General features: G+C 41.9%; 1 protein-coding gene across 4 annotated transcripts in view; it reads right to left on the bottom strand.

Annotated features, from left to right (window-relative positions):
* SPAG16 (sperm associated antigen 16) overlaps positions 1 to 18,852 on the bottom strand; it is a 336,494-nt gene that overhangs the window by 242,009 nt on the left and 75,633 nt on the right. For all 4 annotated transcript variants that reach the window (XM_088135583.1, XM_088135582.1, XM_088135584.1 and 1 more), the window contains 4 exons: positions 16,426 to 16,543; positions 13,962 to 14,031; positions 12,049 to 12,197; positions 4,370 to 4,500 (listed from right to left, as the gene is read on the bottom strand). In XM_088135583.1, coding sequence (XP_087991709.1) covers positions 4,370 to 4,500; positions 12,049 to 12,197; positions 13,962 to 14,031; positions 16,426 to 16,543 — 468 coding nt within the window. The remainder of the gene's footprint in view (positions 1 to 4,369; positions 4,501 to 12,048; positions 12,198 to 13,961; positions 14,032 to 16,425; positions 16,544 to 18,852) is intronic.

The following is an 18,852-nucleotide window of genomic DNA, read 5'->3' on the forward strand; positions in this document are numbered from 1 at the left end:
CCGTTTTAGCTCCTCAAACGCCCCCTGGCATTCTGCAGTCCACGCAAGTGCCATGCTGGGCTTGGGGGGTTTCCCAGTGCCCTTGGTCTTCAGCAGATCGGTTAGGGGAAGGGCGATTTGGGCGAAGTTCGGGATAAACTGTCTATAGAAGTTCGCAAACCCTAGGAAGCTTTGGAGTTGCCTCCGGGTTCGCGGCGCTTCCCAGCCCAGGACATCCTTCACTTTCGCCGGGTCCATCTCAATTCCCCGGCTGGATATTCGGTAGCTGAGGTAGTCTAGTTGCTCTCGATGGAACTCGCATTTCGATAGCTTCGCGTACAGCTGTGCCTTCAGCAGTCTCTGGAGCACCGTGCGTACCAGGCTCACGTGCTCCGCCAGGGTTTCGGTGTAGATGACGATGTCGTCCAGGTAGACCAGGACGCCCCGATAGAGTAGGTCGTGCAGCACCTCATTTATTAGCTGCATAAATACCCCCGGGGCCCCTTTTAATCCCAACGGCATCACGGAAAACTGGTAGCTTCCGAGCGGCGTGTTGAACGCCGTCTTCCACTCATCTTTTGCGCGGATCCTGACTCTGAAGTAAGCTTCGCGCAAGTCCAGTTTTGTGAACACCCTCCCCTTAGACAGATGCGACATCAAGTCCTTCATCAGGGGGAGGGGGTATTTGTACTCCGTGCTGATTGCGTTCAGCCCCCGGTAGTCCACGCACATTCGAAGCGAGCCATCCTTCTTCTCCTGGAATAGTACCGGGGCCGCTAATGGCGACTTCGCGGGTTGGATGAACCCCCGCGCCAGGTTCTTGTCTATGAACTCCCGCAGAGCCCCCATTTCTCTCCTTGACAGGGAGTACATTTTCGGCTTAGGCAGGGTTGCCCCTGGCTCTAACTCGATGGCGCAATCACTGGGCCGGTGTGGTGGGAGCTGGTCAGACTCCTTCTCCCCGAACGCTGCCGCCAGGTCTCGATACTGCCTCGGGATTCCGCCGCCCGTCGTGGGTTCCCCGGGCCCGGCCTCTCTCTTTGCGGTTGTCTCGCCAGTCGCCGCTGCCTCCCCACGCCTCGGGATCGTTGCAGGTCTCCGGGGTCCCGGCACTGCTGCTGCTGCTGCTGCCGGCCGGGTCTCAGGCTCCGTCTGCTCTCGCCCCGTCTCCCGGTGTCCCGGATCCTCCACTTGCCCGTCTGTGGTTGCGGCCGCACCCGTCTCCACGGCTCGGTCCCCTCGGCTCTCGCACTTCGCCGGCCTGTCGACCCCGAACCGCACTGCCTCCGCCGTCCAGTCGACCTGTGGGTTCCGTCGTCGTAGCCACGCCAAGCCGAGTACCACCGCGTAGTCGGCCACCGGGACCACCACAAATCTCAGTTCTTCCCGGTGACTCCCGATCGTCATCTGGACCGGCTCGGTGTAATACTGAGCTGGCCCCCCCCCTGCCAGCGTGCCGTCTAGCTGGCTGAATGCAATGGGCTCCCGGAGGCGCCTCAGCTGTAGTCCGAGCCCCGAGACCACAGCTGGGTGCATCAAGCAGTGGGTGCAGCCTGAGTCCAGTAGCGCCCGCAGCTGTGCCTCCCCTCCGGATCTCACCCCCCGGATGTGTATTCTCACCCGGAACGGAGGGCAATCCTCATCTCCTATTGGGTCCGCGCGCCTCGACTCCTCTGCTCGCACTGGGACGCCGTTCAGTGCGAGCGCGCCTCGTTTCCCGCCGGCTCCGAGTCCTCTCCGGAGGACGCTGTCTCCGGGGTCGACCACCCCCCGCGTCCTTTCTCGGTCACCGCCGCCACTGCCCCCTTCCGCGGTCGGTCGCCGGCCCTTTTCCCGGTCGCACGCGGGGGCTTGACTTCAGGCCGTGGTGGGGCTCCTTCACGCTCCGTCGGGCACTGCGCCGCTCGGTGGCCTCTGCCTCCGCACCGGAAGCACAGGTTCGGGGCTCTGTTTGCCTCTCGCACCCCGGTGGACTGCCGCCGACTGCTCCGCCTTTCCTCGGGGGTTCTCTCCCTCGGCTGGTCCCTCGTCTGGTCCCGTCGCCTCGCGCTCTGTTGGATCTGCCGCCACGCCGATTCCGCCGTTCCGGCCAGCCAGATCCAATCTTTCACTGTGGACGGGTCGTCCCGCCCCAGTGCCTGCTCCAGGATCTCTGGATTGAGCCCCCTCTTAAAATACTTCACCCTCAGGGACTCCGGCCAGTCCGTGAGCTTCTCTGCCAATCTCCGGAACTCCAGGGCGTACTCTGATACCGACTTGCCCCGCTGTCTGAACTGCAGGATGTCGTCCTCCGCCCGCTTGGCGCTCAATGTGTCCTCGAATCTGTCCCGGAGCGCCTGCATGAAGTCCGGGAAACTCCGTAGTTCCGCCGCATTGGCATCGTATAGTCCGATCACCCAGCTAGCTGCTTGACCATCTAGCAGCTCGGCCACGTAGGATACTCTATCCTCGTCCCTAGCGAATAGGTGACCACCCCTCTGCATGAACCCCCTAACGTGCGTCAAAAAGTGCGGCAGCTGTTCAGGGTCCCCTGAGAACTTCCCAGTGATACCTCGAAGTCTCAGGGCGTCTGCCGCCCGTCGGTCCACCGACCGGGGCGTCGTGGGCGATGCCGGCTGAGGTGCCGGACCGCCACCCCTGTTGCTCGCCCCCTCGCTCACCGCAGGTGGTCCCACTCTCTGTAGCAGGGTCTGGAGCATCGCCTCCATGGCGTCTAGGCGCCGCTCGACTCTCTCCTCTAGTCGGGCGAACTTCTCGTCCCACTCGCGGTTCCGGGATCCTGAACCTCGGGTCATCGTGACGCCTGAACCGTCTGGCCCTTGGTTCACGCCCATCGACCACTGCTCGGCTGGAGGGCGCCCGGTCCTGGCCGCTGTCCCGTCGCTCCCGGGTGGCTCCGACCGTCCCTCCTCGAGCCTGGGTTCCTTGTGCTCCAGCTGACCCACGGATTCCTCGTCGCTGGTCATGCCTGTATTGGAAAAGGAAACGCTCCTCGGTGATACCGGGTAGCGCTAACGGTGAGTCCTGGCTTTATGTAAGGTTTGCCCCGTTCGACAGAGAAACTCTCGTGACACGTGTGGTTCACAAAGAAGGTTTACTCATGCGTAACGTAGTAGTCACAAGCAAAGCCAGGATCGGCTTGGTACAATTGCATCACTTGTTATATTCCCCCCTTCCCGTGCTTTTTTCCCGCCCCGCGATCACGTTGCAGCTGCGGATTATGGGCCCCCAATAATCCCCCTTGATTGTTCATGATGGCAGGATCGGTCAGGGTCTATTGTCCTTGATTGCCAGTCCCCCTCCGGCTGGGTTGGTTCCTCCCCGTTACGTGCAAGCCCGCGGGTTCTGTGCTGCGTTGCAATCTTTTTTCGCTGCCTGCGGCCCCGTTCATTGCTGGCTCGCGCCGTTATCAGTTTATAGTTAAAAGCTTCCGCTGCGGTTTTCCTGTTTGGCTGGGCGCAGGTGGCCCGTTAATTAGCGGCGCTTTCGGTTCCTCTTTTCCCCGCTAGCTACCGCCGGTGGATTCCGCGTGGTCTGGCTGCGAGCTTCCCTGAAGCCCCGTGCTTCCCTGAAGCCCCGTGCTGACCGAACCTGACACTATCAACTTAGGCTAGTTTTGATAGATATTGCAGCTAACTGCCCATTCTCCCTGGGATTCCTTAAAGGTAGGTGGGATAGCCATTGCTTTCATTTTACTGTTCTTCTGTGGCAAAACAGAATGCTATGGAAAGCATTACTTAATATAAGGATAATATTGCACCTGCCTTTTCTTTCATGTTCACGCATTATTATTTGCTAGATTTCCATCCTGCCTTTCATTCAGCAACGCCAGGCAACATGCATAGTGCTCCATCCCAAGCACTTAATTTTTTATTCCTTCTTTCAAGTACAAATGATTTTGATGGCATTAAGAAAGAAATTGCAAGTGAATAGACAAAGAAAGGCAGAATGACAGAGAAACTCTATTAAACTTGCTATTGATCTGAACTGTAGAAATCTGCTGTGATAAGTTACAAAATCAATTATAGGGGAGAGATTAAATGTCAAACATTGTCATAACTGAGAGATAGACAGCTGCTTTACATTTTAAAGAATATAGAATCTTTTCCAAAAGAAGCAAGAGGGCTCATGATTCCAAGACCCACTTTCCAACATTCATTCTCTACACTGTACTTTCAACTACAAGGAAGAATACCTCTTCACTGTTTAAAGAACTGATTTCATCTGACACAATTTCTTCAGTTACTTTGCCTAATGTAACATTCTTACAAAGGCCTTGAACATAAATTGTTCTATTGATATGGTTAAATAACCAATAATGCAGATAGTTAATTATTTATAATGCTAAACAATAAATTGAAATAATTAAGACATGTTTAAGAACTCCTACCAGCTCACTGCCAAATCGTGTACTTTCAAGGTGTTGCTCAGTCTATATATTCCAGACTTCAATGGCCGCACACATTCTTTTGCACGGGCAAGGTATGGATTCACTTGGATATCTTCAGGAAATTCTGAATCCTTAAATCAAAATAAAGAAAGAAAAATTAAAATTAACTAGTGGCATTCATTCAGAATTTAAGACACATTTATATTCATAGTTTTATTAAAAGTGTTTTTTCATTGTTTGGTTTGTTGATTGTTCTCTACTCAACAGTGTCTAACACTGGGATGGCATATACATTTTGTGAATTACATTAATATTCAATTTTCCATTTAGTGTGATAATGGAAATTGTTCTGATCTGTTAAGTAAACAAAGAGGGCTGAAACATTTCTTAAATCCTGGGAAGCAAGATAATATTTGGAAGCGACAGGCATACATAGTTGTCCCTCCTCCTATTTCTCCTCACAGCAACAACCCTATGAGGCAGGCTGGGCTGACAGTGAATGATGGGCGCAAAGTCACCCAGTGAGCTTCCAAGGCTGAGCAAGGACTAGAACTTGGGCTTCCCTATTCCCAGTCAAATTCCTTAACCACTACACTACATATAGAGTTAAAAGGAGTCTCAGAGGTTGGGAAGTGTGGATGAAGAAGCGTGTAGGGTTTGGTTCCAGTTCATCATCCATCTCATTAAGCCGCCTGAAATGGTTGTTTCATTTCATTTAATGATATGGCTGATCTTCTGTCCATTCACTGGGATCTGAGTATCTCATAGGCCTTTTAATAGAGAATTATTAAAATATGCACAGTACCTGAAACTGTGTTACAGACCAGCGTGCTCAGTGTTGAGCTGAATTACATGCCAATAATAAAAAGATATTTCCTTTTTTTTAGAATAACTTTTATTAAAGATTGTTATACAGATAAAGCAAATACAATCTACATAGTATAAAATTTATAAAAATAAAAAATAAAAAAGTGCAGAGAAAGAAAAAAAAGGAAACCTCTCCCTTCATCCCCAGCATTAATGTAAAAGTTTCAGGTACTGTGCATATTTTAATAATTCTCTATTAAAAGGCCTATGAAATACTCAGATCCCAATGAACGGACAGAAGATCAGCCATATCGTCTTATCACCACCTCTTAAAAATAAAATCAACCATCTCTTCATCCCACATCTCACCCCATTCTCTATAACCAGTCTTTAAAGCCTCATCACTCCACCTTAATCAGCAAAAGTCCATTAAGGGTTATCAGAAATAACAATGTAGCTATTACAAACTATATCTAATAAATCCAATTTGAATCCTTCCTTTTACATTTATATTTCCTTTTCTATTTAAAAAAAAAATCCATCTCCTCTCTTCAAATCAACAAAACCTTTAAAACATTGTCATCCAGTCCTAATCAACAAAAATCCATTAAACATTATGAAAGATAGCAACCCATTTATTTTAGCCTTGATCAAATAAACTGATTTTATATTCTTTCCTTTCTCCTAAAAACCTTTAGTCCCCTCAAGCAATGTCCCAACATCTGCTTTCTCCTCATACTCTCCTTGTCTTTTCTCCCAGAATTGTCAGCATCTCTAACAAGCACCTTTTGTAATTCCAGTATAAAAAGGTTATCCATGTCACCGTTCATATTCTCATTGTCTCTTCTCATAAAATTGTTGACAACTTCAACAAGTCTCTTTTATAAATCCAGTGTAAAGAGGTTATCCACATCACTCTTCTGATTTAGTACTTGTGTGTCTTTTTTAATTGTTAAAACATCAACTGATTTCATTTGTAATCAAATATTTCATCTTTTTCCTCTTTCTTATAGGCTGTCATATAAAATTAAATCCACATTCAAATCAATTTCAGTTTTATTCAATGGAAATTGCTGTCTGGAGTACGTATGGGCAATCTCAAGATCTCTCCTTTCTCTGGAGAGATTTTGGCAGTCTGGATCCAGCATCCAGCTGCCGTTTTTGGCCATAATGTCTCCCGCTGTCAGCGGGACATCAGTTCGCCATTTCCTCACTGGAAGTCTCCCATAAAAAGATATTTTCTAATTTCTCCCCATCCAGGCAGCATTAATTTCTCCCTGGGGCCCAATTAATTATCTTATAGTAGCTATCTTACATTAGCAGTTGCATTCAAAATCAACCCTGTATCTGACAGGCAAAATAATTTCATACTCTTACACATGAAAAGTTTTCAGCAGTGTAATTTCAGGACATTTTGAAGATTTGGAGTTCTTTTAAGAGTGAAAATGGTGCTGTTTGCTTGCCAGCACTGCTGCTACCCTCTGAAAAACAAAAAGAAGCAAAAAGGGACCTTCTAGTTGGTTAGGGAAATAGGTTGAATATTCTAATCTATGGAAAGTTTCCCATCCCTTTTTTGCATTGTCCTAGTTCAGTGTTTCCCAAAGAACTGGTTTTAGACTCCAATAAACTATTTAAATTTAAAACCATTTAAAACACTGATGTCACATGGGTTTTATAACTGATTGTTGGCTTGGAAGCAGATGCAAAGAGCAGAAAATTTAAGTCCCTGTAACAAATACTGATCACAGTGTTTTTGTTTTTGTTGGTTTTTACACTAATGAGATACTTGAATAAAATATTCCTCAAGTTCTGGAGAAGTGCCAAATAACCAGAGCAAATATTGTCCCAGTCTTCAAAAGGGAGGGTGGAAGAAGCACAATCCAGGAGTTTAAAGACCAGTCAATCTGACATCAATATCTAGAAAGATTATAGAGATGATAAAGAGTCTGCACTATAAGCACCATAAAAACAGTACAGTAATTAATTAAAATTTAGCACAGATTTGACAAGAAAAATATTACCAAACAAGTCTTCTTTCATTTTTTTGATCATGTTAATAGGTTATGGGCATGCTGTAAATTATATACCCTGATGTATTGTCGAAGGCTTTCACGGCCGGCATACGATGGCTGGTGTGGGTCTTCCGGGCTGTGTGGCCGTGTTCTGGAAGTTTTGTTTCCTAACGTTTCGCCAGCACTTGTGACCGGCATCTTCAGAGAGCAGGAGCACAGACAGGAGCAGTTCTCTCTGTGCCCAGGGTGATGTGACCCTTTTGTGGGTATTTATAGGGATCTGGGGGGGGGAATTCAATAGAAGAAAAATCCCTGCCTAATCCCCAGGAAGATACACACAGATTCTGACACCAAAACAAGCAGCCACTCAGTAACCCAAACCCCCACACACACACCCAATCCCCCCTTCCCCCCCCTCAGATCCCTATAAATACTCACAAAAGGGTCACATCACCCTGGGCACAGAGAGAACTGCTCCTGTCTGTGCTCCTGGACTCTGGAGATGCCGGTCACAGGTGCTAGCGAAACGTTAGGAAACAAAACTTCCAGAACACGGCCACACAGCCCGGAAGACCCACACCAGCCATAGTATATACCTTGACTTCAACAAAACATTTGACAAAGTGCCCCATGGCACGCTGATCTACAAGTTAGTTAAGTGTGATTGGATGGCACAATAAATAAGTGGATATTTAGCTATCTCAGAACTAATACTCAAAAAGTGCTCATCGGTGATGAAGAGATGACATGAAATCTTATGGGATAGCTACTTCCTTAGAAGACAGAAATATTATCTTGACAGGTCGGAGAAATGGGCTGAAAGCAACATAATAAAATTCAACAGAAAAAAATGCAGAGTCCTTTGTTTAGGAAACAAAAATCAATTGCCTTGGTAATGGTTTATTGCAAACTAAATATGTGCCAACAATGTCATGTGGCTGCATAAAGACACATGCAATTTTAGGTGTAATAACAGAAGAATAATTTCCAAATCATGGGCAGCAATCTTTCCCACCTTGTTCTGCTTTGGTCAAATCCCACTGAAGCACTTTAAGATTCAGAGATTCTGGAGCTGGTTCAAAGAATGGCAACAAGGATGATCAGGTGACTAGGACCTAAGCCCTCAAATCAAAATCAAATCAAGTTCATTTAACTATGGTCAATGACCAGTGAGAAAATTAAGCCCTATGAAGAGAGATTGAAGGAGATGGCTATGTTTAGCTTTGAGAAAAGATGACCAGGGAAGGGGGGAAATATGATAGCATTTTTCAAATACCTGAAAGAATATCATAGAGAAGTATGGCAATGGTGTTGTAGAAGTATGTCAAAGCAGGGCGTAGTGTAATTTTATCTATTTATTGATTTGATTTTTATAGCTGCCCATCTCAGCAAGTGACTTAATAGATTTAAATTAGAGGAAAGCAGATTCCAATGTTACTGTCTGTTAACAGAGAGAACAGTTTCACAATGAAATCAGTTATCCAGAATAACGGTGGGCTCCTTCATTGGGTTTGTTCAAGCAAAGGCTAAACAGCAATCTATCTAGAATACTAGATCAAGTTTTTACTTCAGAGTAGATGAGACATGATCTGGAGATGAAAGATACTGACAATTTCCCTAAGCAATGGTCAGATTATTTTCTTGTCTAGTTGTGTCTCACAGACACCCCATGGTGGGCCCTTTTAGTTGTGCTGGATGAGACTGTGCCTGTGAGGTTTTTACCTAATCGCCAATAGTGTATAGCTCCTTGGTTTACTGAGATGCTGAGGAAAATAAAGCACTTGAGAAGTTGTCTCAAGCAACAATGTTGAAAAAGCAGAAGCAGATGAGACTGAATATTCGTAAGAACTCATCTTGAGTCTACACAGTAGCAAGAACAGTGCTGAAGCATCAAATCATCTCTCTGCTATGTCCACAGACTGCTGCCTGGCAGCCTTGTTCAGAGTTACTTGGGCCCATTCAAGAAAGGGGAAGGGGAGGATAAGATGCCTGGAGCTTGCTAGATGGTTTTGGGAGTTTGTTGCAGATAAAATCACTCACAACTACTCTGGGCTGGCCACCAGTTGGTTACAATCCATTGTGATGAGCAAAATAAGGTACTCCATGTGGGTTTGATCCATGTCCTTCCTGGCTTCTTTGGGCACTAGGAGGCATATAAGTAGCTTGATCAAGGAAACTGTTGATGTATCTTTAAGCTTTATGCTGTTTATTTTAAAAGATGTAGTTGTGGATCCCCTCTTGAAGAAGCCCTCCCTTGACCCAACAGTTTTTGGTAACTTTTGCCTGGATTACATACATCTGGACATTGAGTGTACCCCTCTTGGTCCTGTTAGATCTTCAGAGGCATTTGATCCCATTGGCATGATACTTTGTTAGATATCTACTACTACCGTTTCAGTAATTCCACTCCTACTTGTGTGGGCAGTTCCAGTCAGTAATCATGGGAGTCAGTCTTCTCCCCATGTTATTTAACATCCATATGAAGCCACTGGGTGAAGTCATCTGGAAGGTAGTGTGTGATGTATCAGTATTCAGATGACACACAGCTGTGCATTACCATCCCAAGCCAGACCTGGGATATTGCTGAAAATTTGAGCCAGTGACTGGATGCTGTCAGGATCTAGATGAAGCAAAATAAGCTTAGATGGAATCCCTCCAAGACCAAGTTGTAAACATCCAGAGACTTTAGTTTCAGTAGTTACTCAGGAAGGGATTACACTCTTTTTGAAGGAGTTGGTTCATGATCTGGGTATCCTCCTGGACTTGCAACTACTTCCGAAGCAGCATATGGAAGCTGTGGCCAGGGGCACCTTTGCCAACTTGTGACCCTACCTCAACCAGGATGCCTTGGCAACATAACTCATGCTTTGATCACACTCACTGGATTATTGTAGTCAACTGTACATAGGGTACATTTTGGAGATGACTTGGAAGCTGCATCTGGTCCACAAAGAGTGACCAGATTATAATGGAGTACTAAAGTCACTGTATGGTTTACTAGTATACTGGGCCCAATTCAAAGGGTTGGTGACAACCCTATACAGCACTGCCTTAAGATTATACAGTGGTACCTCTAGTTACAAACTTAATCCGTTCTGTGACTCTGGTTGCAACTTGAGTTGGTCTCAAGTCGAGGTAAAGTTTCCCATAAGGTTCAATGTAAATCCGGTTAATCCGTTCCGCCCTCCAAATTTGGTCACACCACAAGGCAAATTTCCCCATAAGGTTCAATGTAAATATGGCTAATCCGGCCTCCGAATTTGGTCGCACCCCAAGGTAAATGTCCCCCATAAGGTTCAATGTAAATACGGCTAAACAGTTCTGAAACATATGCATTTTATTTTTAAACCTCAAAAACCTTCCAAATGCCACAAAAACCTCCAAACGCCACAAAACACACCACAAGCCTCACCGAATCATTCCTTGCTACCGCGATCTCGCCCACAGGAATCCGTGACCGCGTGGCAGCAGGGAAAATGGCCGCAGATCCGGTTCGTAAGTAGAGGCAAGTTCGTAAGTAAAGGTAAATTTTTGGAGCCGGAGCTGGTCGTATCTCGAAAAATTCGTAAGTAGAGGTACCACTGTATCAGGTATTGCTTTGCCATGATTAAATCTGCCAATCTGTTAACAACATAATGAGAAAGCCTGCTTACAAACCTCATTCTATGTGATGAGAGGGAGACAGACCTTCTGCTGTGGCCTCCAGAGTGTCAGGTTCAGCCAGTGCGGCACTGCTAGGAACTTGCCCAGCTGCGCTGAGTCAGTTCTACCGCCTGCTCGCAAGCCGGGGAAAAGAGGAAGTAAAAGCCGTGGCTCAGTAACGAGCCACCTGCGCCCACTTAACAAGAAACCGCAGAAGTGGATGTTTTGTATCCACTCTGATTAGCTGTGAGAGCTGAGACAAAGGACTAAGCCGGGGCTCGTGGAAACACAATCAGCGCGCGATTGGGAAAACCCCAGCTTTGCGCGCAACTGAAAGGACCCAGAGGAAACACGACCATGCCGGCGGGGCAGAGCAATTAAGGGACAATGAGAACTGGGCTGAACCTGCCATTGGAGCAAAAGGGGGGATTACTGGGGCAATCGGTAATCTGCAACCTGCAATATGTAACTTAGCAACGGGGCAAAGCGCGGGAAGGGGAGAACTATAAACTGTATCATGAAACATGCCAAGCCAGTCCTGGCTTTGTTTGTAACTGCTGTGTTACGCTTGAGTAAACTTCTTTGTTGAACACACATGTCACAAGAGTTTCTCTAGACGAATGGGGTAAACCTTACACAGAGATCGGAGCAGCTCCTTCCCTGCTGGCATTTCATAAAGCCATTCACACAATACTATTCCACCACATTTTAACCTGTATTGAAGGGCTCCAGCGGCCATCTGAGGGATTTTGTTTTGTTTCTATTTTGTATTTTTACTCTGATGTATGCCACCCACATTTCAAAAAAAGTTAAATAAATAAGTAAGGGCTACTGCACTGAACAGGAGATTGTACTTAACCTAAATGGCTCCTTCCAATTCTAGGACTCTGATTCTACTATTGTAAATTATAATAGCTCAAATTCTACCTAAAATAAACTATCTCTGAAACACCCCCCTCAGATACATCTGGCCTCCACCCCTGGAATTGTTCAAAAGAGCTCTGAAAACCTGGCTCTTTCCCCAGGCTTTTGGTTAGAGTGGATGGTGGGTCCTGTGAGTTTCATTGTCTTTTACTGGTTACTTTATATAGTGTATGGTGGTTTTTTGTTTGTTTTAATTGTATTGTATTGTATTGTTGTTTTTACTGTGTACTACACAGAGTCATTGGGTAGTCTTATAAATTTCTAAAATAAATAAACAGATTAGAATATTCATACCTTTGGATATCTCTTGTTCATCTGCTTTGCTGGATCTTTGGCTGAATTGTGTGCATTAACTCCAGAATGTACTTTCTGTTCCTTAGCTTCTCTAAGTGCTCTTTGAGAAGGTCCCTCTAACCCAGCCTCTCTATCACACCAATGACCTACTATAAAGCATAAACAGTTTATCATAGAGGGGTGCAGAAATTCAACAGAAATAAATTTATTTCATTCATTTATGAACAATTTTTATACTGCCCATTCAGTCAGAACATTTTTTTAAAATCCCAGAATGGTAAGCCACAATAGAATTTGTAATTCTGTTCCATCAACTTATAGAAAATCTATGAGTTGTATTGGGATCTAAATTGGCATTATAAGTCCAATTATTCAGAACATAATGACATCCAATCTTGATGTCAATCCCAAACTAGGAAAAAGCAGGTTGATTATATATCATGGGTGGGTTCATACAACATGGCAAGATCTAAACCAGAATTAAGAGAATATAACTCCTATGTTCACCTAATTTGCTATGCCATACAAATAAAGCATATTATATTCAGACAATATGCCAATATATGACTGAGTTCCCAGAACATAATGAACCACAAATTCTCCAGCGTCATGTAAGAATAACCTAGCGCACTATACATACATGCACCCCCCCCCAATTCTTTTGTCCTTAGTCTCCTATATGATGAGTGGATTACATTACGTCTCCTTTCAGCTCTGTTGTCCTAGAGTGGGAAGCCTGCAGGGAAGGTTGCAAATAGTGATCATGTGATCATGGGGTGCTTGGTCATAAGTGCAAACAGATTGCCAAGCATCCAGATCGTGATCATGTGACCGTGGGGGTGCTGTAATGGCTGTAACTTTGGGGACCAGTCATAAGTCCATTTTTTCAGCACTGCTGTAACTTTTAATTGTCATTAAACAAATGGTCGTAACTCCAGGACTACCTGTACTACTTTTGCAGAGATTCAATAACCCAAATAATCCAAATGGTGAAGATCAACATTTTTCCAACTTAGCAAAAAGCTTGTGTATATGAAGAGGTTCTAAGACATTTCTGATGTGTTTCATGTAAGGATGGATCTTCTGAAAAAATCAGAAAGTCATCCTAGAACATCAGTATATATTTGTCTAAAATATTGGAAAACATTTCATTCATGAATCTGGAGAAGACCACAGAGCAATTAACCAATCCAAAGGGCATTACTGTGGATGTCAAAAGCTATTAAACATTCATGGAACTCTTTCATTCAGATCCAATTGTAAGTTCCTCTCAAGTCCAGTATAGAGAAAACACATTATATTCTGAAGGTAATTCAGCAGATCTGAAAAAAGAGGCATTGGGTAGTGGTCCCTAATGGATACAGAATTCAGGAGTCTATAATCATGCATGATTCTCAACAAATTATCTTTCTTTTTTTTACAAAAAATGTAGACATAGATACTGGAGATCCCAATGCCCTAGCTTATTTATTGAGATTTTCTGAGGAGGTTCACCTGTAATTTGTCTCACAGCAATTTAGGATTTCTCTTGTTTTTTGGAAGGTACTCAGTTTGGAATGTTCTCTCTTTTGAATTATGGGACTTACATTATTTCTGGGTTTTAATGTTGCATTTAATTGTTTTTAATGGTAGTTTGTTTTTTTAAAATGTTGATTTTATATGTTATTGTAAACTGCCAAAAGGAAGTCAGCAGTATAATAAGTTAAATATGTAAATACATAAACACATGCATAACTTAGTATAAAACAGCATTAGTTTTGAACCATTTGAGTCTCTGTACATTGAAGATTATTTAAATAGTGTCTAAATTTAATATGTAGAAAAATGTTAATTTTCTAGAAATATGCATAATACCATGAGATGTAAACATTTTCTCTTAAGCTTTCACTTTTTGTTTATAGCAAAATATTTACCTCTCATCACAGGAATGTGAATGTTGTTTCCAGATTCTAAGCTTTGTAAAGTAGCTTGCAAGCCAGTAATCTGAACAAAGAAAGAAAAAAAATATATCAAGAACCTTTCATTTCTTCCATTTAGAAAATCAGAAATAATATATAAGACATTAAGTATAAAATATTTCAGCATAGTTAAGAATCTGAGAGTACTTAGATTACATATAATATCTCAACACTTCATTCAGGGTTAAAAGTTGTCTCTTTCAGTGCAACTCTGCATAGAAAGAAGAAAATGGAAGCAATTCCTCCCTCCCTCATCAACCTTCATGCAAAAAGAATTTGCCACTCAAACTTGCATCTTGATCAGGAACCATAGGATACTATCATAGTGGTCAAATAGGGGAATGTTCCTGTAATCAAAAAGCCATAATGGAGCCTATAATTGTTTCCACTCTGCCTTACTCATGGGTCTGAGCACCTTGGAGACCTGTCTTTGTTGAACAGAAATTGTCTCTGTTTTCCCAGCCTCAACTGCAAAGGAGCTATCTCTAATCACACTCTGTTCAGCACTGGAAAAACAATTACAGAATTGTGGAGTTCGAAGGGCCATTTAGCCATCAAACCCAACCCCTTGATCAATGCAGAAATCCAGCTTAAAGCATTAATGACAAATGGTTATCCAGCCTTTGTTGGACATTCAGCAAACAGGAGCTTATCACCTCCATCTGTAATTGGCTTCATTGCCAAACTATTCTGACTGTTAAGAAGCTTTTTCTAACATTTAGTCAAAACTGCTTTGTTTAGTTATTCTATATCTTAATTTTCAGATTATAAAGAACAGGTCTTTATCTTTTGTGCGACATCCCTTCAGGACTTGAAAACAGTTATAAGGTTAAATCTCCAGGACCAGATGAATTGCATCCTAGGATACTAAGGGAACAAGCTGATGGTGCAGCTGAACCCTTATATTTTATCTCCCAGAAAACTGGAGAATTGCTAAGGTGCTACATGACTGAATAGAAGCAAATACCATCTCTGCCTTCAACATGGGAGAAAAGGAAACTAGAGACTGATGACTCTGTAATTTGGATGTTTGCAGGTAGATCACTTTATGATCTGCTCTAGCATCTTCTCAGGTATTGAAAAGAGAGATCTATCTGTAAACACCTTAGGGGGGGAAATGAAATAATTACCAGAAGTTAGCATGATAGTTTGTCCTAGCAGTCAAATAGGCTCATAGATGCAAAGAGATGATACAAACATCTAACAACTCTTCAAATATCAAAAATACCTGCTTGTTCTCATACCAGAGAGCAGGACATGGAATAGCCAGTTTAAATTATAGGATGGTAGATTCTGACTGAATGTTAGAAATAGTAAGAACAGTTACTCAGTGAGGTGAGGGGCTCCCATTCATTGGATGGGTAGAAGCAGAGGCTAGATAGCCATTTGTCTAAGATGCTTTAATTGGATTCCTGCAATGAATAGGGCTTTGGCTTGATGGAGTAAATGGACACTTCCAGCTTTATGATTCTGCATTATCATATTAATGCCCTCAATCCTTCCTTCACATTATCTCAAAATGATGCTACTTATGCCTACCAAATTTCAATTTATTTCAGTTAGGTTTATACAAGCCATAGTAGAAAACAGTGAATTCTGCTTCTATGTTTAAAATAATGTTCTGCATATATTTAATTACAAATTACAACAGATTGAATATAAATAGTTTCAGAATACTTTAAATCAGGAGTAGAATTCTTCATTCACTCCATCAAAACTTCCTGAGACAGGAACCTCAGTGAAAATAATGATAATTAGCAGTAGCTTTTATCTGGATTTATGGATCTGAATGAGAGGTATGCATCAAACATGGAAATACTACTCATAGTATGAAGCAATAGCAGACAATATTTAACTTATGTACAAGTGTGGATTGCCATGTGTTTTCATACACACACCCACACACATAATATCTACAATAGTACAGGATGATTGCTATGAATATTGTGATGCTAAGGACTGAGGCATGAAAAAAATGTGTGTTTTTTCTACCTAAGAAATTAATACTTATTAATATTACCTTTAATGAGAATTCTGCTTTAAAATGTCAAATTACAAAATGTCACTTCACACTAAGAAATAAAGACCTGTCAAACAGTAGACCTGAGAGGCTACAATTGTAAACAAAGGGCCACTAGTGTGTTTAGACTGGTTTTCCTCTCCTTTCCCCAACACACTTTTCTAAAAAAGACAACCCCACTGTTTAAAAGAGAGAAGATTCTGTGTATTTAGTGCCACACTCAATTAAAAATTTAAAACTCTTTGGTGGGCATTGTTTAACTTTGGCTTGTATCTTTGATCAATCTTGAATTTTGGGGAATAGCACAGAATAAAACTTTAACCAAAACATTAAATAATTTATTACAATACTTAAAATGGTGTCCATAAAAATGTGGGCTAAAAGTGCTGCAAGCTTTACCTGCCCGACAGCTCTGTCTCGTTCCAAACTTGTAAGCATTTTCTCTCTTACTAGAATCTCATACTTTTCATTCAGCTGTCTTAACATAGGCTCATATGATGCATAGTGTGTCTTTAGCCTATGGACAAGAAAATGTTTATAGAATGGTCACCAAATATGAGAAAATAAAAATTATTTAGCATTTAACTCCACTGCAAGATAATTAGTTTTTCAGCTGCAGAATCAGTATTTAATACTTTATCTAATCAAATTACATTGAACAAATTAATACATTGGCCCTTTTTGCAGATATATATTATGGCAGTCATAATGGTCCATGTTATCCCCACATCCCCCCATGTTGCCACTGCCATAACTAATCAGAGGAAGAGTAAGAAGGATGGCATTCATATTCTTTTCTAATATGAATGTGGTCTTGGCAGCCCACTAAATTGCTAAATACTGTTTTGCTCCCAATTGTTCTGCTGAAGCCTACTTTAACAGGCTACTTTAACAGGCTACTCTATTAGAAGTATACTATTTAATAATAAAGGAAACGGGATTCTTGGCAGTGTCAGTCTCCAGCTGTGGAATATCCATCCTAACAGTAACTCACCCAATGACTAGAGAACCATTTTTTTTTTGTATCTGGAGAAAAATATTTTATTTATTCAAGAATATTAGCTTGTTTTATTTTATGATTTCATCCTTTAATTTGTTCTGCCTTCAAAATCAGCAGAATGAAGGGTAATATATATTTAAAATAAACAAATGCATTATGGCATGTGAATTAACTACCCTGTAAATTACAAATGAAGTAGATCAATTTCAATTTCTCAGATGTTAATAAAAGAATTTAAATGCAAAATGTTCTATCATGCTAACTGGAAAACTCAGCATTTAATTATTTATCCTGTATTTATAAGCCATCTTCAGTGATATACAACAAAAATATAAATCAGAGCATAAACATTTATAAAACTAATGGAGGAGCAAGAGTCATACTATACATTAAAATCTGAGAGTAGCTTTAAAATGAGAGCATAATGAAACATATAATATTAAAAGCACAATGGTACAAGACAGTTTTTATGTCCAGTATATTAAAAATACCTACATTGGCATATCTATTCATCTATTTATTTGGCCTTATTTCTACATTATTCTTCCTCCCAAAGAACAACAGGTTTAAAATATAACTATGCATGGTCAAATGTATGTTAATTAGATAATGAGTAATGTATATAGTGATTATATAAATATAAATTTCTGAGATGAGATCTTTGAGCTATATCATTGAAAGTATGTAAAAGTGTATTCTCCCTTGGTGTCAAGTAAAAGAATCTACTGCAGTTGACCATCTGAGTGACCTTATTGGGAAGTTGACAAAATCTGCAACAAAGCTATCACCACTATACCACACTATAGAAATCTCAATACACCAAAAGACTTTTATCTTTATTTATTTATCCCATTATCTATGTGTCACCTACTCTCAAGACCCTAGGTGATTTATAATTATAAAAACATAGCAACAATCATTAGTTTTACACTGATGCGCTTGAATGATTTCCCCAGTCTCAGAGGTGAGGTATAAGAAGATCCCATATATGGAACATCTTTGCTAATGGAGACTGCTGAGCAGGTCATTCTTCAGTCTCAGCTATACCCTTATCTCTCCAACTTCAGTCCAGATGGACCGAGGCAATGCAGAAATTTCATAAATAAATAAATATTGTCAAGACTGTCAAGGCAGGCTAAGACATATTTGAAGATACTAGTATTAGATTAAAATCCCTCACTGACATGCAAAGTTGCTTATTTTGAGCTGCAGTTCATAAAATTTGTTACAAACGAATTAAGAGGAAGAATGAATAAACGGCAAATTCTGAGTTATTACACAGAGTCTTACATTTCATAAATTAGAGCTAAATTGATCTTATATTAAGCTTTGGACATATAGTTGATTAATTCTTATTATTAACATTTATATTACTGTATCTTGCAGGTTATACTTTTTAACTTAGAATTTAGTGTCAACTTTATAATTTTATTCACAGAACTCAGAGCTATAATAATTTACATAATATGTTATTAATATTGCGTTTTATATACTGTTGGCTGTCATTCTTTTATCTTTGTAGTCTATGATATCCTCATCTATGACTACAAAATTGTTGTTGTGGAAACTTAAGATGGTGGCTCATTAGGGAGGCAGCAGAATTTCTTTGGTGGAGATATTTCAAGTTTCCCCTTTCTGTACTAAGGAAAGAAACCATTCTTAATGTTTGTTAACTGTCATGGACCTGGGAGAAGAACAATTTTCTTCTGAGGACTGCTCCAAAGAGGCAAACCCACAAGATTATAAAATCTTCAAGAAGATTTATATCTTTCTTGACAGCTATATGATTTTATGGCAGGTAGTGACCAACTTCTACTTTTTACTAT

Source organism: Python bivittatus, unplaced genomic scaffold, assembly GCF_059951505.1.
Source record: "Python bivittatus isolate LINGU-HERP-01145 unplaced genomic scaffold, Pbiv_v1 ctg000200_np1212, whole genome shotgun sequence".
In the NCBI taxonomy this organism is placed as follows: Eukaryota; Metazoa; Chordata; class Lepidosauria; order Squamata; family Pythonidae; genus Python; species Python bivittatus.